The sequence below is a fragment of the Trachurus japonicus genome, chromosome 14 (assembly GCF_045865225.1).
Source record: "Trachurus japonicus isolate A0001 chromosome 14, Traja_1.0".
In the NCBI taxonomy this organism is placed as follows: Eukaryota; Metazoa; Chordata; class Actinopteri; order Carangiformes; family Carangidae; genus Trachurus; species Trachurus japonicus.
Genome location: NC_140920.1, coordinates 2075559 through 2101177, shown reverse-complemented (window position 1 = coordinate 2101177; position 25619 = coordinate 2075559). Strand labels below are relative to the sequence as shown.

Genomic DNA, 25619 nt, shown 5'->3' with positions numbered 1-25619 from the left:
GGAGAAAAAATGTTGGCGTGTCCCTTTAAAAATGTTGGCGTATCCCTTTAAAGGTTTAAAGGTCTACAAGTTAAAATGAATATATAATCAGTTCATAATGGTTTGTGTAAAGCTGCAGCTGCGTATATTCTATTATTACTGAAGGTTTAATGTTGCAAAAAGCATCTTTTATAACATTTAACATGTCCCTCAGTTATTTTTTTTTTTTTTACCACACATCAGAGCAGCAACATTATAAAAAAACAAACTGTTTATGTTTCTGTGTGTTGTCTCAGACGACGACGGAGGAGGCCAAGCAGGAGAAGAAGAACGAGCAGCCGCCTCAGGCCAAGAAGCCCAAAGTGAAGACGAAGACGGTGGAGCTGCCGATCCAGAACCGTCTGCACTGGCAGCTGGACAGCAACGTCCTCAATGTGTTCGTGGAGAATGAGGTAATGATCTAAAACTCATCAGGAATGTCCAACACACACACACACACACACACACACACACACAGTATTTATCCAGACGCAGTCGACTGAGACTAACTGGTGTTTTTATTTAGAACAAAAATGAACAAAGAATCACAGTCAAGTCGTTTTAAAACTTCGAGCTTCATTTTCTCATCACATTTTAAAAACAGGATCTGAATCTGACCTGATTATTAAATTATATAAAGGTTTAACAACCTGTTGGTACCAGAACATAACATGACACGATGACTGTTGCTTTCAGTTGTTCTAATATCAATCAATCAGTCAATCAGTCGATCAATCAGACGTTATTGATAGAGAACTTTTCATACAAATAAAATGTAGCACAAAGGGATTTAAACCATAAGCAAGCAAAAAAACCAAAACAGAATTATAACCAAAAGCCTAAACTACACACAACTGAAGCACCAGGAGGAAACACCAGAGACTGGATAAAACCAAATAAATGAAAGAAACTTATATATATATATATATATATATTAGCATTAGTGCAAGGTAGAGGTCTTCACGGGTCCAATTTGACGGACCCGAACCCAAATGGACCCGTGAAAATTGTACTCGGAGCTGAATGGCCCCGAGCCAATACTATAAATATGAGTTCCATACCCGAGCAGCACTGAATTATGTCGGAACCGGCTCCAATTGGAACCGTGACATTACAGCCCCGAACCCTAAAAAACCTGTGGCCCCGAGTTGCTTTATGATTTTATACAAGTTGTCTAGCGTTCAATAAGACTTGTTTTTATTACTACTTTCTGTTTCTTAGCTAAACATAGTCTTCTTCCGCTGCCAGCCCCCCCCGGCCATAACGTGATGTAAACAGAAATAAATCCATGTCGTCATTTTCTTGTTTAGATGGTCATGTAGGCTACTGTAATCCTTCTTCTTAGCCATTGCTAACGCCAATCCACCAGTCAATAGAACATATTTCCTCTTGTTTAATTAACATTATAATTTTGGAGTTTCCATTGTGCTTTGCAGAGCATAGACCGGTAACAACACGCTACGGCAACTCGATTGTTTAACCATTTTGTACCATTAACCAAAACGTTACGTTAATAAACAGTCTTTTTAACTTAGTCCTGACCTCGGCTCTAACTTCTGCTTGAACAGTCACCTTTGACGTCATCATAAGAGTCGTGTAGTTGTTTTGATCACGTGACATAAGTCAACAGGCAGTTTGCAGCCTCGCATTGGATGGAAAGGGTAGGAAAAGGGGGTGATTGACAGCTGTGACCGCCAATCGTCAGGTCCTCTCGGGTACTGTAGGACCCGAGCCCCGAGACAAACTCTCCCGAGCCTTGTGTTTTTGGGCTGTCGGGTTTTTCTAAGACCTCTAGTGTAAGGACATGATAAAAAATATCTAAAATTATACAATAAAATAGGCTAAGAAGACTAAAGACTAAATGATTAAAATGGATAAATAAAAGGATAGGAAAAGTAAAATCTAATATACAAATCTACTTTGTAGATCTAAAAATGACTCGGCTATAACTCATATTTCTCTGCCTCCTCCAGGGGAAGATGGTCATGCAGGACAAGTTGGAGAAGGAGAGGAACGACGCCAAGAACAACGTGGAGGAGTACGTGTACGACATGAGGGACAAGCTGCACGGCGCCCTGGAGAAGTTTGTCAACGAAGCTGTGAGTTTTTACTGTAACGTCACTTTGGTCCTCTAGGTGGCAGCGTAACGCACGTTATTAACACACACACACACACACACACACACACACACACACACACACACACACACACACACACACACACACACACACACACACTTAACCTTCAGAGCAGTTTGACTCCCAGTGTGTCTTTTTAAAACCTTTTAATACATTTACTGTGGTTTGAATCTGCTGAAATGTGACTTTGATTAAAACCTCCTGCTGGTGTTGTAGGATCGTGATTCGTTCTCTTTAAAACTGGAGGACACAGAGAACTGGCTGTACGAGGACGGAGAGGACCAACAGAAACAAGTTTACATCGACAAACTGGCTGAACTGAAGGTAAACGGGGAGTTATGGGATATAAAACCAGTTTCTAATTTATAATTCTGGTCAGTGACAGTGTGAGAGAGGAGTTCAACAACTAATAAGATAATGTTGGATGTTCTCCAGCAGCGGTTTGTGGTTTAGCAGTAAATATAAGACGTTATTGTCACATAAGATTATTAATTTAACCGTGATGATGGTTTTTAAATTCAGCTGAAACTTAAACAAATAGACCAGAGTTTTATAATTATCTTTATTAGTGCGTAGAAGAAATATGAACTCAGAACTGTGATGGTTTCAGTAGAAATCTGTTCAACTTAAATTCAAATATGAAACCTCACATAGATTCTTTATTTCTGCAGGTTTAATAAAACTTCAGATCTTAAAAATGATGTCTAAAGCAAAGAACAGATCGTTACCAGAACATTTACAGAACTTGTTCAAGCTGGAGGAAGAGGACTGAAACAGACTGAAGCTTGATTTTAAACAGACATTTGCAAGGTTTAGCTTAAAACAAATGGGTATTTTCTAAAACTATGACATTCACAAAGCAAGGAACTGAAAAGTTGCACAAGTATACCTTATCTCAGTTTAAGAAAATGTTTAAAAAAGAAAAGATACAAAAAAGAAGGAGAAAGAGAAGGGGAAAGATAGTTTCATCATCTTTAATTTTTTGAAATAGAGTATAATATTGGTGTTGATACTAAGCCAATGCAATTATAACTATAGAGAGGGACAGGTAGGGGAGACCGGGGACAGTTGCAACACTTTTTGCATTTGGCTCTCTTACTCAGAGACAGTTTGTATTAGACAAACCAAATTTTTATACAATAAACTTACATTTGTCTGTTAATAGCCAACACAATTAAAAGATGATTACAGAACCCACATTCTTCACAATTTGCATTTGAGTGTAAGGAGTCAGATGTTGCAGCTGACCCCGGGCCCGGGGACAGTTGCAACATGTTACAAATACAATATATTTCATGTCTAGTAAAAGGATTATTATCAAAAATGTAAGTTCTATAGTGTTATTTATTCATCAGCTTTGATCAGATGGCAATTACAGTATAGATTTGTCTAGATTAGGAGGCCTTACTGTATGTGCAGATGTCAAATATTCAAATTGAAAAAAAAAAGACTTTCAGTGACATAGGATGAATGGAACAATTTGTGAGGGAATAACTTTTATATTGCCATTGTCATTTATTCTCTCATCATTTTAATATTAGCAATACAACAGTAAAAAAAAAAATTCATATAGTGTATTCACTGTAGTGAAAAAAATTCATATATTGCAAGGGGACAGTTGCAACAGTCGTTGCAACTGTCCCCGTCCGGTCAGCCATGATGAAACTCCATGTGCTCGCTAAACAAAGCGCTCTTGATACATGCTAATCATATCATCTTAAAGTTAACATATCACTCCTTTAAACCATATAAGTTTGAGCAGAATCACAAAAAGAGTGACAACAGTTTTAGCAAAAACAAAGCTCAAGAAAAAAATACTTTCATACTTCAAAAACTGTTTTTTTGCAATAAATCCTGGAGCATCTTTTGAATTCAACTGATTTTTCTCTGCAAGGGGGGGAATCCAACTGAGCATGTGCAGTGTGAGTGTCATCACTGTAGCTTGTTCCTGATTGGAGAAAAATGACATGTTGCAACCATCCCCTGTTGCTACTGTCCCCGGTCTCCCCTACTATAAGTTTTTCTTCATCCTGCTCCTTTTCATTTATGGTGACTATGTACATTATGTACTGTAAATATGTGCAACCATGTGTGTAGTATGTAAACCAATGAAATGAAATATTAGTATTAAACAGTATTTCGATTTAAATATTCTGTCTAAATTAATAAAAAATTAGCTTTAATGTTCTGTTAATCGAGTGACAGCCGTAGTTTCAACATGACATTTAATACTTTCAGGATCTTTTACCAGGATTTCTTGGTGACACATTTATTTACTGTATTCCTTGTTTATTCCCCAAAAAAACTAATATTCATAAAAGAAGAATAATCATTCTTAGTAATTTGTTTCTTTCGTTATGACTTGATGTCGGGAAAGAGTGTTTCCTGTAGCTGGTTAATTAACGCAGTGTTTCTCAAACTTTTTTCAGTCAGGGCACCTTTCAAAAGTGCATAAAATCTCACGGCACCCCTGTGTAAAATATAATTCAAAATGACACTGCATAGCCTAAATGTAAATGCCCTGTTTATTTAGACGGGACAGTACAGTAGTTATGCATAGGTGCCTCTGTAGCCTACATATGCACACACACGCACAGGCACACAATAATCCGCAATGTGAGAGGAAGAGAGAAGATCTACATGCGCGCAGCGCAGGCACGCATTCAAATGAACATCCACCGGCGTCTCCGCTCCGTTCTGACTCCGTTACAACAATCAGAGAATTTCCACCGTGTCACTGCAGAGTGTTTTTATACATCAAACGCACCGGAGTCGGAACAGAGCGGACACAGATCCACTGGAGAGAGGAGGGGCTGTGACTCACCATCAATGTGAGACGTGAGCCTGGTACTACGCATTTTTTTCATAGCGTCCGGTGACCGGTGGACACGGCCCCTACTGCTCTGAGCGCCCGTGACCAACGGCCGTGTCCACGGAGCGCTCTCTCTCCCTCTCTCTCTCTCTCTCTCTCTCTCTCTCTGTCTGTCTCTCTCTCTCTGAACGCTGCCGAAACGAGCCGCCTCACGTCCGAGCCGCTTGATAGGCGCTGTTCCAAAAGTTGCATATTTAAACTCTGAGCGCTCTGAGTGCCGCGACAAAAAACAGAGAGCGCCGAGAGCTTTTTTCCGAGCTCCATAGGATCTGAATGGAAAGTAGACGCCCAGAGCGCTAAAAGGGCGTCCAGTGGACACGGCCCCTTTGCATATATGTAAAGAGAATGTATTCTATGAAATGTCAGAAGAGGTATTTTTTTCACGGCACCCTTGACTCAGTCAGACGGCACCCCAGGGTGCCGCGGCACCCACTTTGAGAAAGGCTGAATTAACGGACTAAACGTGATCTGTGTCTGTACAGAAAATGGGCCAGCCGATCCGTCAGAGATACCTGGAGGCCGAGGAGCGGCCGAGAGCGTTCGAGAATCTGGGAAAACAAATCCAGATGTACATGAAGATCATCGAAGCTTACAAGGCAAAGGTAAACGAACACAGAGAGCATCAAAAAAGACTTCAGTTCACTTCTAGATTCTAATCATTAAAATCCTTGGTAACCCTTTAATTTACAGGCCGTTAATTACATGATAATGTCAAGAAACAGCCAAGAAATAACAAGTAATTGTATCATAATGTCTAGAAATATCGCCAAGAAAATACCAATTGATTGTGTGGATAATAAAGATTTATTGTATTGTATTGTATTGTATTGTATATCCCAGAAATATCGGTCAATTGTGTCTTTGGTATTTTGGTGCCATCGCAAATGTGTGTTATTGTCTTACAAATGTATATTTATTAATGTGTACCGAATGTGTCTTTGGTATTTTACCTCATTGTTGCTATTTTTTAAGGTTGCCCTTTATCATCAGGCAGAGGGACTGGCGATGAAAACTAGCTATTTTAGCTAACCCGGGTGCATTTACATTTGTTTGTTTTTTTACAATGTTTTATTAATGTACATTGTACCCTTGTTAAATAAATTAAACTGAAACTAAACTTAAACTGAATTGCAAAGGACTTGGTGGAGAAAAATTCAGGCCTTTCTCAAAAAATTAAAAGCATGAAAAGCATATGTAATCTTTTACCTTTATGGAAAACATGACATTACTATGTAATTAATTGTTATTTCTTGACATTGTCACGTAATTAACGGCCTGTAAATTAAAGGTTTTACCAAATCTTCTCCAATATCCAACGACAATCGTCCTAAAGCAGCTGTTTCTCCTCCGACAGGACGAGCTGTACGAGCATCTGGACGAGCTGGAGGTGACGCGTGTGGACAAGCAGGTGAACGAGGCCATGATGTGGATGAACAGCAAGATGAACCAGCAGAACAGCCAGGACCTGACCCTCGACCCCGTGGTGAAGGTGGACGAGATCATCGCCAAGACTAAGGTACACACACACACACACACACAAATTTTTCCCACTTTTTTTCCCCCACTTTTTTTCTGTTCTTACAGAAATCTTACCACTTTTTCTAGATTTTTTTTTTTCACTTTTGAGAAATTTTACCTTTTTTTTTCTAGAATTGTTTTTGAGAATTTTTTTTTTTTTTTTTTGAAATTGTACCACTTTTTTTCCAGAATTGTTTTAAAGACCCCCTAAACCAAAAATGCACTTTTTTAAATGATGACTCTGTTACAAGGCATTTCAGGAGCAAAATTGCTAATCCACGCCATAACTGAGCATTTTAGACTTGAAAATGCAGTTTCAATACGTTTCAATACCAGACTCTGAAAAAACTGGATTACATTTTTCAAATTGCACCTAAAGAACTCTATAATTCACAGCAGTGGCGGCGGCTCTCTGCAGCCGTTGTTTGCTGTAGTAGTTCACCATGACAGTGACACTCTACATATAGAGCTAGATGCAGTATGTGCAAGTAGTTAGTTGCGGTGGCTGAGCGGCAGCGTCGCCGCCTTGTAAACGGTAGACCCGTGTACACAATCCAACAACTCCACAACGCTCTGGTGGACAAGTTGTGAGCTGCACATTCACCACGCTATGAGATAATAACACAACGTTACCAGACAGAGTTGTTTTAGAGGGAAATTCATGTAAAACCACTGATGCGTGTTGCCTTCAGGGACAGTTTTTCATCAACAGTCTCTGTATTTCCCTCTAAAACAACTCTGTGTGGTAACGTTGTGTTATTATCTCATAGCGTGGTGAATGTGCAGCTCACAACTTGTCCACCAGAGCGTTGTGGAGTTGTTGGATTGTGTATTTGATGAGTTTGATGAGGGAAACCAAGAAATCCCATAATGAGCCTCCGTAGCGTAGCTCTGAGCAGCTCACGGCTCTGCTCCACCGTTCTAAAAACAGCTTGCACCGACAATTAAAGGCTATAATGACTATAGGGATTATGGGCCAATTTGCCAAAATGTTGAACTATCCCCTTAACGACTGCTTGGTCTTCCTCTCCCTGTGTTTTAGGAGCTGTACTCGGCCTGCAACGCGGCCATGTCCAAACCCAAACCGAAGGTGGAGCCTCCGAAAGAGGAGAAGACGGAGAACGGACCGGTGAACGGACAGGAGGGAACGGAGCAGAACCAGCAGCAGAACAACCCGGACAAATCCTCCTCCACGAATCCTGAAGCAGCAGCAGCGGCAGCAGCAGCGGGGACGGGGACGGAACAGGAAACGGCAGAGAAGAACAAGCTCCCAGAGATGGACATTGACTAAACTAAACTAAACTAAACCCCAGAGCTTCTTCACCTCCGTCTGTCCTGCTATTCGCCCGATTCTGTTGTTTCCTATGAGATTGTTATTGATGACACAGTAGCCTCGCTCTCTCTTCTCTCTCAGACACAGACAGCAGCAGCAGCAGCAGCAGCAGCAGCAGCATCTCTCACTGCTTCTGTTCATCGGCCCATCTCCTCGGCATGTCATTTTACCCAGGGGGCAAAGCAAAAAAGGTTTGACACCAGAAATGACATCTAGGTACTTCAAGGATTAAAACCTGGGTGGACAACCCGGTCAACTAGCTGCTGGAAAGCTACAGGGGCCAAAACCCCTTTATGGGGTCATTTTGCTGGCAAAATGATGTAAATGCAAATATTTAGGTACTACAATGGCATAAATAGTCATACAACTATAAAATTTGGCAGAGAGTATCTTGACACATAGGGGGAGGCATGAAAAAAAGATTCTGGGGTTTGTTGCAACTCGATTTTAAGATATCACCCTCAACATCCCAAAAAAGACCAAAAAAAGTACTGTTCGCATGACAAATTCTAATGAAAATTATTATTTTTCAGCACTTTATGGAGAATATCTATGTCTAACATGTATATAGAAAATGTCCTTAATTCATAAGCTTCCATTTGAGTCCAAGATAGCCTTTCTATCTCCAAAGCCCCACTTGCTGTGACCAACGGTCTTCTCTATCTATCTGTTCAGAAATAGAATGGTTTCTGATCATACCAGTTAACATGTAGTTTTTCACAATAGGTGTTGCATTGTTTGGAGACAGCCTGTAGCTTTCCAGTAGCTAGTAGAAAGGCTATCTGGGACTCAAATGGAAGCTTATGAATTAAGGGAATTTTCTATATACATGTTAAGCATAGATATTTTATATAAATAATAATTTTCATTAGAATTTGTCAGGTGAACAGTACTTTTTTTTGGTCTTTTTTGGGATGTTGAGGGTGATATCTTAAAATCGAGTTGCAACAAACCCCAGAATCTTTTTTTCCTGCCTCCCCCTATGTGTCAAGATACTCTCTGCCAAATTTTATAGTTGTATGACTATTTATGCCATTGTAGTACCTAAATATTTGCATTTTACATCATTTCGCCAGCAAAATGACCCCAGAAAGGGGTTTTGGCCCCTGTAGCTTTCCAGCAGCTAGTTGACCGGGTTGTCCACCCAGGTTTTAATCCTTGAAGTTCCTAGATATCATTTCTGGTGTCAAACCTTTTACAACACTCCGTGTCCGTTTTTCAAAAAACTGGGATTTTGCCCCCTGGGTATTTCTATTTCTCGTTTTCTTTGACGAATAGAGAAAAAATATATTGCATAATGATATTATTAATATTGATTGAATGGACTTCTTTATGACACAAAAAAGTTGTGTGGGAGTGTGGGATGGAAACTGCTTTTCTCTCTCTATCTCTCTCTTCTCTTTGTCTGTGTTTCTTTGATGGCCATTATACTATAAAGATTGTTTTATTCAGCAGCACATCGAAAACCAAGAGGAATGTCCCGTTATTTTTGACAAACTGCTGCAAACGACTGCAAAGTGGCTCCGTAGAGGAAAAACTAAGTAAAAACACAGGATTCATAAACTTGTACGAATGTTGCAGTATGTCTAAACAAGGAAAAGCTACAAACACGGATCGTTTCCAAACTGTACATGACGAATAGTGCATTTTTTTCACTACAGATACTTGTAACTGCTGGATGATGATGATGATGATTATTATTATTATGTATTTAGTTTGAGAGGAAGGAGGTGCTGAGTTTAATCGTACTGTATGTTGAGACTAGATACTCCGAGTTACTGTCATGCAGTATTTCATCGTTTGGCTTTTCTCATTCAAAAGCAAATGGTCTGTTTGTTGGTCGTTCTCTGGTAGCCTTGTATTTGTTTTTTTTTCTACTCAACAGTGTGAATGCTGGTCCTAACAAATCACCTCCTCGGTGCCGTTGTTGTCGCCACGTCACAAAAAAAAAAAAAAAAGCAAAAATAAATCTTGTCCAAAAAAAATGCATTTGATATAAGAATTTTCTTATGAGTACTGCATCTCGTTCCTTATATCACATGGTGTGAATGACAATTAAATATCTATCTATCTATCTATCTATCTATCTATCTATCTATCTATCTATCTATCTATCTATCTATCTATCTATCTATCTATCTATCTATCTATCTATCTATCTATCTATCTATCTATCTATCTATCTACATGCATATATGCACATTATTATGAATGAACGCATCAGTAATGACCAGTGAATGTAGGTTTCAGTGTTGTCACCACATGCAAATGCTGTGTAGACAATGTGCCTTTAAATATTAAATATTGCTCATTATGAGTGTCGACTTATAACTCCTGCTAAAGTTTAGAAACAACAAGTGTTCTGGCTCTAATTTCACAACTGTGAATACTTCCTGGTTTCCTTAGTGATGGTGAACATAACTCTGTTTGGTTTAGCTTTGCTGACCTCTGCTGTGTGACAATCATAAATATACTTTGTGTAAAATAAATACATTATTTATTGGATATATATGTGGTATTTAACATCTGAACCTGCAAAGTTACAAAGGCTGGCAAATAAATGAGGTGGAATAATGAAATATATCAGTAAAGTGGAAATACACAGTAAAGTAGTGCAGCTATATATACTTTTTGTTTCCATTAGTAGATTTTGGTCTGTTTTACAAGATTTTACTACTGTATATGGAAAAGTGTTTTTCCATTTTCAGATTCTACTTTGAAAATGAGCCTGAAACTAGTGAAAGTCCTCAGTCTGTAGAAACTAAAAGTAAAACGTTTTTATGAGCACTGTGGAGTGGGCTGACTTCAGATATCAAAAGTGAAACTACATATTCTGCAAGTACATAAATGCATTTTTTATTGGATATACATGTAGTATTTAACCTCTGAACCTACAAAGTTACAAAAAAAATTGGCAAATAAATGAAGTGAAGTAAGGAAATAGATCAGTAAAGTGGAAATGCACATAACATAAACAGTAAAGTAGTGCAGCAGAGTGGGGAGCGGCGGATTAAGTAAATAGAGTGACAGCCGTGTTGCCAGGTTTGACTTTTTCCGCCTAGTTTTGCTACTTTTACATTTACGATTTTGGAAACCTTTTTTAATCAATAAAGTTGTTGTTTTTAATAAAAAGGTAGACATCAATATGTTCTACTTTAAATTTTAACAGTTTGACGGCTCCGTGGCCTGTAGACGGGCTCGGTCTGGGCTCTGATTGGTCGGCCGTGTGTCAGTCAGACCTGGCAACCCGGCCATGACCCGGTCAGAGGGCAGGAGTCATTACTAGTCGGTGTTGTCGGTGAGAAGGTAAGAAACACGTCGCTTTTTTACACTTTATTTCACCGTATTACACCTAGTTTTACCGTATTTCACCTAGTTTTAACCGGTGGTCCAGCAGCGGGGGTGTCGGTCTCTGTTGGCCGGAGGAGAAGCGACTGTTGGGCGGGTCTGTGAAGCAGCAGGAGCCGCTGTTTAACATCGGCTAACACGTAGCTTAGCTGTGTGCTAACGCCAGGTGTGTCAGCTCACCTCAGACATGGCAACACCAATAACAATTAGTTACTATAACACTTAGTTATATTAAATGAATAGTAATTAAAACGACTGGTGAATTGACATGTAATAAAAACTGTGTTTAAGACGTGTAAAGTGAGTTGATGCTAGTTAGCATGCTAGCCCCGGTGCCACCGTGTAGCATGATGTTATGTCACAACAAAGTTACATTATTCGTGTTTAGACACTCTGGTTGATCGGTTTATTGATCACACCGGGCTGATGCTGCTCCAAGACGAGATGATTCAACTTTATTATGATTTTTAAGGATGTAGTGAGGTTTGTTACTGAGTTAAACTGACTGACACACACAGACAGACCGGTGTTTCTATTACTGTGATAGAAACAACTCTGTTCAATATATAGATCCATGGTTAAAACCTCCAGCTGGACATTTAGTTATTAAGTTACTTACTGGTTTATTTGACAGGGACAATGCAGCCATAATCAACAGTGTTTAAAAGAAACTGTGAGTGAGTCAGAGTTAGCCAGTAAAGCTAATTTAACCTAACCTAAAAACTGAAAAAGGGCAACAATTAGACTAAGTAATGTATAAGTAATGTATTAAACCTGATAAAAGCTCATAATAACAAATAAGACATGAGTATATATATATATATATATATATATATTTTTTTAAATGGACTTAATGGCATGAAGACAGCTCATGATGACAGGCGACATAGATGCTGGTGTTGATGTATAGGCCTAATTAATTCAAATATCATGACAAGGAGAGTTTGAAGGTGATCCGTGACTAAATCTGACGTTAATTACCTTGTTTTAACCAATCAACAGGCCTCCTGAGGTGTGTGTATATTAACCTACACCTGAAATACACAGCATCATAAAATATGTTATGCACTTAAACTTTTATAGAGCAGCACTGGCATGCAGACAAAACGACTACAGCTGTAAATAGCACATAAAGCTTTGACAGTGACACAAATAATAGCAAGCATTAACAAACACGACATTGTCCTTTATTGATGTCAGTTCACTCAGAGTGACTCTAAGATAATGATTAGTTTAACTTTAATTTAAGAAAATCAACTGTGACTGATAAGGTATGGATGTAAAATGCTGCTTTTGTCATTGTTTTGATTAATTGACATACTGTCTTGAAACAAACTGCATCCTTTCATTGCTACATAACATACAGTCATAGTTATAGACTTATGATACTGTAATGTTATCAATAATAAAAATGTTATTAACTTTGTATTGCACCTTTCAAACAAATACAAAGACTGTTCCTTTATCCCACATATGGGAAATTGTAATAGTAGCATTGTAGCATACAAGGTATAGATAGATACTAGAAATATGCAAATATAGAAATATAAAATGATATACAACAAACATATGTGCTGAATTATTTCAATAGCATGTGTGCAGTTATTTATAAGAACAGAATAAATATGATATATACAGTGTTGATAGTTTGGCAGAAAATAATAAACTATTGCACAGATGGGGAATGTATTCATGGGAGTAGTAGGAGTCAATAAATATATAAATACATAAAACAACACTAAAATGAATTTAAAATTGAAAGAGACAAATAACAAAGATGGAGCTAAACTAAAGCAGGATTACTGTAACTGATACGACACAAAATAAAAGTTGCTTTACTAACAGCTCCCTGGTAGAGAGATGTGTTAAATTATTTTTGTAATAGAGGTTGTTGCCTGTTTAATGTGGTTGAGCTGCTCAGTCACAGTTTCAGGTTTTATAGTTAATTAAAAACAGCTTCTCCACTCGGTCTGTGCAGAGTTCAGAGTTTGGTCACAATCAAAACAAACAGCTGGTAGATAATATTTAAACCCAATCAGACCTGTGTGAATGTGCTGTGTTGTTAAGAGCTGCATATGTGATTGAAATGAGTTTAAAATCAACTCTGAAACAAACAGGGAGTCAGTGATAAGAGTTTTTTTTTGACATGTGGTTTGGTGAGAAGAAGTGTGTGTTTCTCTTTAACTTTGTCTCCGTGGCTGCAGGAATGTAAATGTCGGAGGATAAGGAAGCCCAGGAGGATGAGCTGCTTGCTTTAGCAAGTATCTACGATGAGGAGGAGTTCCGCCGAGCGGAGTCGGCTCAGGGCGGAGAGATCCAGATCTGTCTGGAGCTTCCTCCCGACTTCAGGATCGTTGTCAAAGGTATCTATCAGCTGTGAGTTATGCTGCCTTCATGTGCTACGGTAATTATGGTAAATACCAAAAGACGAGGTGAAAAGTGCACATGAACCATAGACTGTATATAAAAGTGCACATGAACACCCTCTCATGTGGTATTTTCCACTGGGCAACTCGTAGAATTTTTTGATGCCCGAGCTGCCGAGATGAGAATAACAACAACAACAACAATTTTATTTATATAGCACATTTCATGCGACAAGCGCAAACTCAATGTGCTTTCACAAAAATAGAACAACATTACAGCTCGTAAAATACGTATAGAAAAAACACAATAAGAAAACAATAAGAAGAAAGTGTTGCAGATTAAAAACAATTTAAAAACTAAGAAACTTGTTAGGAAAAAGGGAAATATTGCAAATTAAAAAAAAACAACAATTAAAAACTAAAAGCTTGTGAAAAAAGAAATGTTTTTAGTCTGCTTTTAAAAGAAGATACTGTTGTAGCTGACCTGAGTTCGTGAGGTAGGGAGTTCCAAAGAGTAGGACCATAATGACTGAAGGCACCATGAGCTGAGTTTGAGTGTATTCTTGGAATAGTGAGTAGACCTTTACTTGATGATCACAGGGATCTGTCTGGTGTGAACTCAGTGAGCATGTCAGAGATGTAGGGAGGAGCTGCACCGTTCAGAGCTTTAAAAACAATAAGTAGAATTTTAAAATCAATTCTTTGCTTCACTGGAAGCCAGTGAAGAGATGCTAAAATCGGAGTGATGTGTTCACATCTTTTGGTTCTTGTTTTCATGAGAATAACCTTTGACCTTTTCAACATGGCGGCGAGCAATGCAAGATTGGTTAATGGTGAGCAAGGCAAGCCTTTAGAAAACAGTTAGCAGCTATTCACTTTATGTATGCCTGCATGTACAGTAAAAAAAAAAAAAAAACGCTTTTAAAAAACTAGCCAAATAGCCAGTGCTAAATCTCCATGAATATTAATATTTACCGTCTGAGTTTTGATAATTCATCTTCTTGCTGTAAGAGATGAACTAGAGAATCCAAGATTGTCTTACCTCATAGATATATAAACGTAGATGCAGCACGTGTCATGTATCTATGGTTTTACCCAAGTAACAAGTCTGAATCTGTGTGTCCACCATCTTTATTTTCTCTGTACAACAACAAAAGCACATGAACACAACGCACTGGTAAATACCAGGTCACAAGTGGAAAATACCATCTGTACCAGAGCACATGAAGGCAGCATTAATGCTGGAAGTCTGGGGCTGCAACTAACGATCGGTCAATAAAATGTTAAAAAATGTTGAACAATATTAACCAGTGTTTCTCAAACCACCAGACGACATCGTCCTCAAATGTCTTGTTTTGTCCACAAACCAAAGAGAGACTCAGTTTATTGTCATAAAGGAACAAAGAAACCAGAAATATTCACATTGAAGAAGCTGAATCAGAGAGTTTGGACTTTTTTTCTTAAAAAACGACTCAAACTGATTATTAGATTATCAAAATAATTGACGATTAATATTGTTTGATTAATGGCTTAATTGTTGCAGCGCTATTTAAGTCTGCACTGTTCAATAATGTTCAGATATTTCAAACACAATCTTTTTGTTCCTATATGTAATTTAATTCCTCATGTGAGCTGTTATGTCTTTTATTTCTGATGCTTTTTATTCATTATTCTGCGCAGCACTTTGGTCCACTGTGGATGCTTTAACTTTATTGTGCTCAACAAATAAAATTGGATTGGATCGAATATTTTTATTGCGTTTTTTTCCCTAAACATGCAAAACAAAACACATTAAAAACTACAAACAGCGGCCACGGTAGTTACACGTCTTAATGAAATGACTTATAACACAACAACCTACTTGAAAAAATAAGTGCATACAGTTTTATAGGAGTCATAGCGCTCATATAAACATAAAAACACTGATCTTCCTCATTCACATCATGTTTTATGTAGACACACTAATATCTAACAGCAGCTCGTCTGTGTGTTGCAGGAGAGAAGCAGACCGACTACAACGTGAGCTTCCTGCCTCCTCTGGTGCTCAACTTCGAGCTTCCTGCAGATTATCCATCGTCTTCATCACCGATCTTCACCCTCAGCTCCAAATGGGTCACCAGAGCACAGGTGAGACACAACACATACAGTATGATAATAATATGATGATCTGTTATAATGGCAAAAGATTCAAGGGGTTTTATTTGATTAAACTCAACTGAAACATGAAATATTTTATGTGCATATTTAAACCCAAGTTAACTTTTATTTTTATTTTTATTAATAACAAACACAAAACAACACATATTCAACATAAAACTACAACAAAACACATATCCAAGGACATAGAAATAGATCTAAACATATCTCAACTTTTAATACACGAACCATAAATTAATATCGTAACTCAAATAAATAAATGATTAAGTAACTCACTCTAAAGCAGCCCCCCCAAAAAAACGTTAAACTATATTAAATCTTCATTCCAAGTTTTTATATTGCCAAAACTTCCCATCTTTTTTTATTTTTTATTTTTTTTATCTCTGCACTGTTTTTCTTGTTTTTTGGCATTTTCTTTGTCAGCAAATAATGATGTTTGATGAACAGTATAAAATATCTCAGATTAAGCTGCCCTTGACTTTTAAATATGAAGGCTTTCCCAAGCAGCACAATAGTATTTAAAGACCCCCTTCCATGAAAATCGTGTTTTTCGAGCTTTTCACATGTTCCTGTGGCATTTTTCTTGTGTTAGAGCACATATCAGCAGAAAAAATTGCATTTCTGAGCTTTTCTGCCTTCAAACTGCTGTGAACCAATGGCAGACGCAAACTGACAGTCCGCCCACCCTCCAGAGGTGCATTGCTAATGAGCTGGTTTTAAAATGACCAAAAAGGGTCGCGGGAGTGGGACTTTAACAAGTTTACTTTGTTTATCAGTCTGATGGACTCACACCCTCCTGTCTGGGTTAACAACAACATACTTCTACAGCTGACTGACTGTAATCTGGTTTTTACATGGCAGCTGGTAGCTGAGCAACATTAATGCAACAGACAATACATGTACCGTTTGTAGAAGTTCATGTTACACTGAGAAGAAAACGTGATGTGGCCTGAAAACCCACCTTTAAAAAAAAAAAAGAGCATATTCAGGGTTCTTACGGATCCTTAAAAAGTCTTAAAAGGCATTAAATTCATTAATCTAAAAACAACAAGGCCTTAATTGGCATTAAAATGTCTTAAATCAATTTTTCAAAGTCTTAAAAATGTTAACACTTGGTAAGTGGTATTTTATGATTGTAATTAGTCTCAAATCTCAAAATAATTGGTAACAAGCCGACATAGAGAAGTTAGTGGCGGCCGTCAACGCTAAATCTCTCACCGCCTCCAGCTCCCGAGTCAGTGTTTTGTTTTGTTTTTTCGGACTTTTTATGCATTTATTTTGAAAGGACAGCTGGAAAGAGACACAATCCAATGTTCATGTAGCAGTCACTTTACCTTGGATCACAGAGGAAAGTGGGTCAAATTGTCCCTATAACCCTATGTAATTGATGTGGGGTTTTTTTCTTTTTTCTGCATTTGTGTTTATTATGAAGTCAGTCTTAAATTTCATTTCAAGTGGCTTTAAAAAAGTCTTAAAAAGTCTTAAATTTAACTTGGCTTAAGCTGTAAGAACCATTTAAGATTATTTTCAGTACTGAAAAAAAAATACTGAAAACTTCTCAGCATCGTCCAACCACACAAATTCATTATTTGGATCTACTTTACTAAACAGTTTTTGTCTTATAGTTAAGCAATATATCACGACAGGCCGTGGTATATGCTCATTATACCACGGCTAAGGGGCGTTGTTCGGCCCGACGCGAAGCGGAGGGACGACAACCCCCTTAGAGTGGTATAATGAGCATATACCACGGACTGGAGTGATATATTGCTTTTATAAAACGGTTACGAATAAAGGCAATATAAAAGAGGGATACGCAATCAATTTCATGTAGTTTTATTCAACCAGAAATACATATTATCCAATAAAATAGCCTCACTGTGAAAAAAATAGTCCCACCTCTCCAGACGTTAGCTCCAAATTAGCTCTGCATCTCGTCTTTTCCTCCGCTTTTTTTCAGATGAAAGTCACTGCTCAGTCCCCTCTACCGTTGTTAACCCTCCCCGGAGGTGAAAGTTCACCTTAAACATGTGAAGTCAACTACTTTAGTCCGTTTTTTAACATCGTAAAAACATCAGCTGTCTTTTACTACGGACTGCAACAGTCCGTTGTCATGGATACATGACAACAACTTCCATTCATACCAGTCATACGTGCCTGACGCGGAGTGATAGCTTACGCTGTGATAAGGTTTTAGAATAGTAGCCGTGGTATATGCTCAATATACCACGGTTAACAACCAATCAGATCGCCGGATTTCACCTTTCCGTTTTATAAAGTCATAGAAACGACAGTAGAACACAAAATGAATTTCATTCTCCACCTCTTGGACGTCACATAAATTACAAACTCTATTGTCTTCTGCTGTGCCGACACATCTGCCTGTCTCAATATGAAGACCAAGTTTACCAGCTCTCAATATGAAGCACACAGGGATCTTTTCTTCTTAGACAAATTATACAAAACATAATTTTCTGGGCCAAATTACTAGTATTATTATTATGTTGTAAATACACTTTTGTCGAGTCCTTGAATATGAGACGATCCCTAGTTTTTCTCACTTAATTTCCCAGATAGATATGAAAGTACAAAACTTCACTCCATCACTTCAGCAGCTTCACTTTTTCCCTTTCCCTCGGTCGTCCAGCTGAGCTCGCTGTGCCGGCAGCTGGACGAGCTGTGGGAGGAGAACCAGGGCTGCGTCGTTCTCTTCACATGGATTCAGTTCCTGAAGGAGGAGACTCTGGACTTCCTGGGCGTCACGTCGCCTCTGGAAGTCGTCAGAGGAGGAGGAGGAGGAGGAGGAGGAGGAGGAGGAGGAGGAGGAGGGAGTAAGGCCGGAGGAGAGCGCAGGAAAACCGACCCAGCAGACACAGGTAGGTAGCATCTCCACACAGGCATTTCCAGTTTTATGGAAGCAAGCTTTTGTCATGCCCTTGCTGAAATCAGGTGATTCCTCAGATTTAAATAGTTATAGACCCATTTCTAATCTCTCAACCCTTGCAAAATTATTCGAGTCCTTGGTGTCCACCCAACTCCATCAGTCCTGGATGAAGTACAATCAGCCCTTGACAGCAAGAAAGTCTGCTTAGCCTTGTTTATCGATCTTAGAAAGGCTTTTGATACTGTTGATCACGGTCATCTTCTGAAAATTATCCAAAATATCGGATTTAGTAACAACATGGTAATGTGGTTTAAAAGCTACCTAACAGAACGTGTCCAGTCTGTCCGTCTTGGTACAGTAATATCCGACCCCATCACTCTGGATAAGGGGGTCCCGCAAGGGTCAGTTTTAGGGCCATTACTCTTTTTACTTTATATTAGAGAGCGCAGGAAAACCGACCCAGCAGACACAGGTAGGTAGCAGAATGATGTTTGTTTGAATTCACCAACAGGAGCTAAAATAACACAACATGTGATCTGTAAAAGTCCCAGTCAGAGCTAAAGGTCAGCACAACTATAAACCAGGGTTTCTGCGAGTCATTAAATATACAGTATTTTGCTAAAATTAAGGACTTAAATGGCATTAAAAGGAATTAAATTCGATTCTCAAAGGCATTAAAAAATTGATTGATTCTTACAGTGAGATTTTGATATCACGATTACTTGTTTTCACAATTAATCGCGGTATTAAACGCCACAATTATTTAATCGTAAAGATTCCTAAATACCGTCACTTCCCAAAAAAGATGATGTTGGAACCATATCGGCAGATGTGCAGCCAAAATAAAGGTAAATGCTCAGATACTGGTCCATTTAACTAACGTAACATTGAATTGGTAGGAATTTAAATGTTAGCGTGTCATTTTTAATAAAAAAAAAAAGCAAAACAAAACAAAAAATGATTAAAATAAACATAAACATTTGGTATAGATGACAGTTTACCTAACCAACTGCTGATCGGCGGGCGCTAACCCTGGGCGGAGGGATACGTGAGTTGGTTAGGTCCAAATAAAAACTGTGTTTTTCCTGCACTTTGAAGGGCTGGAAAAAATTATATTATAGCGAACAATGGAACAGTGTATTTTTTTTTCAGGTAAAACCTCTTTTAGGCCGTGAAAATAGGCCGTTTCTTTGGGTCCATTCACAACAATGTATGTTGTAAATCTCTGGGCAGGGCTATTATGGGCTGGCGTTGCTAACGGGAGGAGTGCAGAGAGTCTTCTACTGCAATTAAAGTACTTAGGGGCCATTTGTAGATCATACAACCCCACTTTAAAAAAAATGCTACTATCCCTTTAAGAATCTTTACGATCAATTAATTGTGTCGTTTAATTGTGAAAACAAGTAATTGTGACATCCCTACATCTTACAAATCATTCACAATCATTTAAAGCGGGCAATATACAATAACCATAACATCTGTTGGTGTTTCTGAAGGTTTTAGTTGCCTAGTCGACCGGTTTAAATTCACTTTAAACCCATTTTTCTCTCACTTTGCTCCCTCTGCTCAGCTCTGCCTCAGTGTGGGAGTCACTGTGAAAAAGCCGAGGAGAAGAAAAGCGACAAAGTGAAGAAGGAAAAGTCTGAAACGCAGTCTTTGTCTTTGTCGTCTTCGTCTTCGTCTCCTTCGTCTCTCGTCGTGGACCCGCGAGCCGTCCTGCTGATGGACCCGCGAGCCGACCTGCTACCTCAGCTGCTGGACTTCGACGAGGCGCAGCGGCAGCGGGCGTTCGATGCCAAGGTGTTCTGCTGCGGCATCTGCTTCGTGGAGAAGCTGGGCGCCGGCTGCCTCTGCTTCAAGGAGTGTCAGCACGTTTACTGCAAGGCCTGCATGACCGAGTACTTTCAGATCCAGATACGGGACGGCAACGTTCAGTGCCTTAACTGCCCCGAGCCCAAATGTACCTCGTTAGCCACGCCGCTGCAGGTGAGACAGCAGACTGTTCTTTAAAGGGATAGTTCAACATTGTGGCAAATTGGTCCATTGCCATAATAATCCCTATAGTCATATAGCAGTATAGGTTCGTTATACCTTTAATTGTCGGTGCAAGGTGTTTTTAGAACGACGGAGCAGAGCCGTGAGCTGCTCAGAGCTACGCTACGGAGGCTCATTATGGGATTTCTTGGTTTCCCTCATCAAATACACAATCCAACAACTCCACAACGCTCTGGTGGACAAGTTGTGAGCTGCACATTCACCACGCTATGAGATAATAACACAACGTTACCAGACAATCAATCAATCAATCAATCAATCAATCAATCAATCAATCAATCAATCAATCAATCAATCAATCAATCAATCAATCAATCAATCAATCAATCAATCAAATTTTATTTATATAGCACCTTTCAAAGCAAATAGATGCCGTTCAAAGTGCTTTACATTTTGATTGAACAATATATATATATATAGGAGGTAAAACAAGAAAAAGCATGGAGACTAATGCATGAAGATTAAAAACAACAAAAAATAAAATATAGCAATAGAAAACAGATAAATAAACTTTTAACAACAATAAAATTTTATAAAATAGAATAGAATAAAATGCAGGATAGAAATAGGAGAAAGATAACAATAAGAAAGAGAATTAAACTGTAAAATAGAATAAAATCACTAGACACAGACAGAGTTGTTTTAGAGGTAAATACAGAGACTGTTGATGAAAAACTGTCCCTGAAGGCAACGTGCATCAGCGGTTTTGCATGAATTTCCCTCTAAAACAACTCTGTGTGGTAACGTTGTGTTATTATCTCATAGCGTGGTGAATGTGCAGCTCACAACTTGTCCACCAGAGCGTTTTTTTGGAGTTGTTGGATTGTGTATTTGATGAGTTTGATGAGGGAAACCAACCGAGAAATCCCATGAGCCTCCGTAGCGTAGCTCTGAGCAGCTCACGGCTCTGCTCCACCGTTCTAAAAATAGCTTGCACCGACAATTAAAGTTATAACGAACCTACTGCTATAATGACTATAGGGATTATTATGGCAATGGGCCAATTTGACAAAATGTTGAACCATCACTTTAAAAATGTTCAGTTCAGTTCAGTTCAGTTGAAAAGCCCGAGAAATGAGCATAACAGGTTTTCTTTAAGTAAATCCCCACTCGGTCACTTCAACAACTTCTTCCTCCTCTGTCTCTTGTCTCTTGTCTCCGTCCTGCAGGTGAAGCAGCTGGTGGACGAGGAGCTGTTTGCCCGCTACGACCGGCTGCTGCTCCAGTCCACTCTGGACCTCATGGCCGACGTGGTCTACTGCCCCCGTCAGTCGTGCGGCACGGCCGTCATGGTGGAGCCCGACACCACCATGGGCATCTGCTCGGCCTGCCAGTACGCCTTCTGCACGCTCTGCAAGCTGGGATACCACGGGGTCTCCAACTGCAAAATCCCAGCAGGTGAAGAAGCTTCTAGAAACACACACGGAGAAACAACGGGAGGTTGAAGCTGCTGCTGACAGGAAGTTTGGTCTGTTAGGAATTAGGAAGTCACTTGTGGTTTAGGATGAACACATTGATCTGATTGATTCTCTGTTGCAGTATCAAGTTCTCTCTGTTCATCCTCCTCTTGGTCTGATTAATTCACCTTAACACAATCCAAAAATATAAAGTGTTAAAGGGACAACGAGGAGTTTTGGAAAAGCGAAGTGTTTTCACGCTACATTTATGAGCCTCTGCACGCACCTTGAAATTCTTTCTTTTCTTTTCTTTTCTTTATTAGGATCCCCATTAGCACCTGCAAGACAGACTCATGTTTTCATTCATCAAGAATTAAAGTCAGAGGTTGGAAGACGATCACATACCGTCGTAGTTCCCACCATAAACGGAGATTCGGCGGCGTTATTCTCATGACTCGCCACGAAACCGAAAGTAAAGAAACGCTGGTCGGCTCGCCCAGCATTTCCACCACCAGTGGCGTGCACAGACTTTTTGAAGGGCAGGGGCGATTGGGAAAAAAAGGGCACATAGCGCTTTCTCGCCACTGAAGAGGGCACTTTAGCTTGCATTTTGGCTTCCAAGAGGGCACTTTAGCACATGTTTTGGCTCCAAGAGGGCACTTTAGCACATGTTTTGGCTCCAAGAGGGCACTTTAGCACACGTTTTGGCTCCTAGAGGGCACTTTAGCACACGTTTTGGCTGCAAGAGGGCACTTTAGCACACGTTTTGGCTCCTAGAGGGCACTTTAGCACACGTTTTGGCTCCTAGAGGGCACTTTAGCACACGTTTTGGCTCCAAGAGGACACTTTAGCACGTGTTTTGGCCCCCATGAGGTCACTTTAGGACGCGTTTTGGCTTCCAAGAGGGCACTTTAGGGGGGGCGACTGCCCCCCTTGCCTCCCCCCAGTGCACGCCACTGTCCACCACCACTAATAATAACAAAATAACGATAGAGACAAAACCATATATTTATAGAAAATGGGCCCATTAACAAGTGGTAACGTAGATTCATCCACATTAAAGGGATAGTTCACCCTAGAATGATATTTCGCTCATTATCTACTCACCCTCATGTTGACTAAGGGCTGGAAGAAGTTTCAGATTCCTCCGTGGCTTCTCTGAGTTACAGGGGGTCTCGGCATAGCAGTGCATGTCCATATCACGGTTGCAAAGGGACACCGGAGCTCCATGATGCTCGTATGTAATGTCCGTCTTGTGCTGAAGCCCCAAATTGCGTAATTGTCCCGAAAAAAATTAAATAAGTCTATATTTTAAGCTTGTTTGTAGCGGAAGCTTCTCGAAGCTCCTCTTCCTGGTCCGTCCAAATCTCGCGTGATTTGCGCCGGCGTCAGTGCGGTTACTGCGAATCACGCGAGATTTGGACGGACCAGGAAGAGGAGCTTCGAGAAGCTTCCGCTACAAACAAGCTTAAAATATAGACTTATTTAATTTTTTTCGGGACAATTACGCAATTTGGGGCTTCAGCACAAGACAGACATTACATACGAGCATCATGGAGGTATTTGGATGTTTTTTTGTGTGTGTTTTTTTACGAAGAGCTCCGGTGTCCCTTTGCAACCGTTATATGGACATGCACTGCTATGCCGAGACCCCCTGTAACTCAGAGAAGCCACGGAGGAATCTGAAACTTCTTCCAGCCCTTAGTCAACATGAGGGTGAGTAGATAATGAGCGAAATATCATTCTAGGGTGAACTATCCCTTTAATATGAGACTTTTTTTATAACCAAATAGAAACTCCTCATTGTCCCTTTAAATATCCTCTTTGTTACCAGTCACCTGCTTCTCTGAAAAGTTATCATGACTTTGTCTGGTTTCTGAATGCTGAAGTTTTCAGTGGATTTGAATGTAGATGCAGTATATACAGGGATTAAAGTTAGATTTCCGTCATTTTTAAACCGTAGAGACGATTAATGAGATGTTTGTAGATCGGAGGAAGGGAAGCTGATGAACCAGGAAAAAACAAACTCAACAGACAAAAATGACTCATAACATTTGCGTTGTGAATTAACCGACACATGTTGGTAAAACGGCTAGCGATCGGTCGCTTGTCGAAGGATGTTGTGTGCGATTTAGAGCTGCTGCTTCAAGGATTTGAATACTTTGATGAGTTTGTTTTTCTAATTGCTGATTCATTTAGCCTGAGCAGCGATGAACCAAAGTCTTATAATGTAGAGGTAAAGCCTGTGTTTGTTTTTGCTCCTCATGTTCTCACTCTAGAGAAATTATTCTTACTTTTCTCGTCGGCCGAACGGCGCTCCGCTTCCTCTCTGCCATCTTAATTATCGTTTTTCCTTGATTATAGAAGTTTTGAGTTAAAAAATCATGATAAAAAGTTGATTAATTGTACACAAGGAGCCAGGTCTTCTGGGATATATTGAATAAATTAATTAAATAGCCTGAACATACCGACCTGAAATAGCCTGTTGTAAAGCATAAATGTGACCAAACTCATGTAGTTTAACATAATTCAGCAGCATTTTACATATTTTATGTTTCAGATTTTCAGTTGTGTGGCTCCTCACTTACTATTATTATTATTATTGGAGTCAGTATGGAAAAAAATATATAAGTATTTAAACTTGATGGTTGCATTAGAGAAGAGCAGCAATAGTTCTGTGTGGAGAGTTTTTACACATCAGGTCATATTACCTGTAACATGTTTAACACATTGCAGATGAGGAATACGATTTTTTATTTAATCCCTGTATTAAATATTATTCATTCATTCATTCAGAAATTTTATTTAATAGGATAAACCCCTTGAGAGGAATCCTCTCGTTTTCGAGGCGGTCCTAATACACATTACAAACCAAAAAGAGACAAGACACAATCAACAATCTACAAACATACAACAACAAAGACAACAGACATCAACACAGACATGAAAGAAATGAGTACAAGAATGGACACAACCTCTCGATGGCCGCAAATGGCCATAGCAATAGTCTAAATAAAGAGAAGAAATGTAAAATAATAACATAATATTCAAATTGAAATTACAGTGTGTTCCAAAAAAAAAAAAATTGATATAAATCATCTGAAACATGTGCAATTTAACTCAAAATAAGAAGACACAGAATATTTAAACCTATGAAAAGAGGTCAATGAGCGTATTTTGTTCTGTATTCATTTTTTACTTTTAATCTTTTTAGTCTTAGCATATTTCCGGTATAATTTTAGTTATTTTTATCATTTCATTTAATTATTTTGTTTTATCCAGTCCCTAGTGTTTCCTCACGGCAAATTGTAGAGTAAGATAGCGCTTCAGTTGCCTTCTTTTAAAGCTTTATAAAGTGTGTGTGTGTGTGTGTGTGTGTGTGTGTGTGTGTGCGCACGCGTGTATCTGCGTTACTTTGGGTTTTTATTTTTGCTTTGTTTTGTCTGCTTTTATCGTGTAAAACACTTTGTGCTACATATCTTTTGTATGAAAAGTGCTCTATAAATAAAGTCTGATTGATTGATTGATTGATT

General features: G+C 39.0%; 2 protein-coding genes and 1 long non-coding RNA gene across 4 annotated transcripts in view; 2 read left to right on the top strand and 1 right to left on the bottom strand.

Annotated features, from left to right (window-relative positions):
* The window catches only part of LOC146973999 (heat shock 70 kDa protein 4-like), a 32180-nt gene extending 24131 nt beyond the window's left edge, over positions 1 to 8049 (top strand). Inside the window, exons 14-19 of the mRNA XM_085796982.1 lie at positions 276 to 431; positions 1992 to 2117; positions 2373 to 2480; positions 5511 to 5630; positions 6383 to 6544; positions 7589 to 8049. Of these exons, the coding sequence (XP_085653108.1) occupies positions 276 to 431; positions 1992 to 2117; positions 2373 to 2480; positions 5511 to 5630; positions 6383 to 6544; positions 7589 to 7837 (921 nt within the window). The 3' untranslated portion in view covers positions 7838 to 8049. The remainder of the gene's footprint in view (positions 1 to 275; positions 432 to 1991; positions 2118 to 2372; positions 2481 to 5510; positions 5631 to 6382; positions 6545 to 7588) is intronic.
* The window catches only part of LOC146973998 (uncharacterized), a 127042-nt gene extending 105553 nt beyond the window's left edge, over positions 1 to 21489 (bottom strand). The window contains exon 1 of the long non-coding RNA XR_015037583.1: positions 21346 to 21489. This is a non-coding gene — a long non-coding RNA (uncharacterized LOC146973998). The remainder of the gene's footprint in view (positions 1 to 21345) is intronic.
* The window catches only part of rnf14 (ring finger protein 14), a 17932-nt gene continuing 3385 nt past the window's right edge, over positions 11073 to 25619 (top strand). Inside the window, exons 1-6 of one of the 2 annotated variants that reach the window (XM_085796988.1) lie at positions 11073 to 11185; positions 13432 to 13590; positions 15590 to 15720; positions 18398 to 18626; positions 20205 to 20620; positions 21859 to 22087. In XM_085796988.1, coding sequence (XP_085653114.1) covers positions 13440 to 13590; positions 15590 to 15720; positions 18398 to 18626; positions 20205 to 20620; positions 21859 to 22087 — 1156 coding nt within the window. In that variant the 5' untranslated portion in view covers positions 11073 to 11185; positions 13432 to 13439. Of the gene's footprint in view, positions 11186 to 11369; positions 11394 to 13431; positions 13591 to 15589; positions 15721 to 18397; positions 18627 to 20204; positions 20621 to 21858; positions 22088 to 25619 lie in introns of those variants that run through there. The other variant, XM_085796989.1, reaches the window with a different exon arrangement.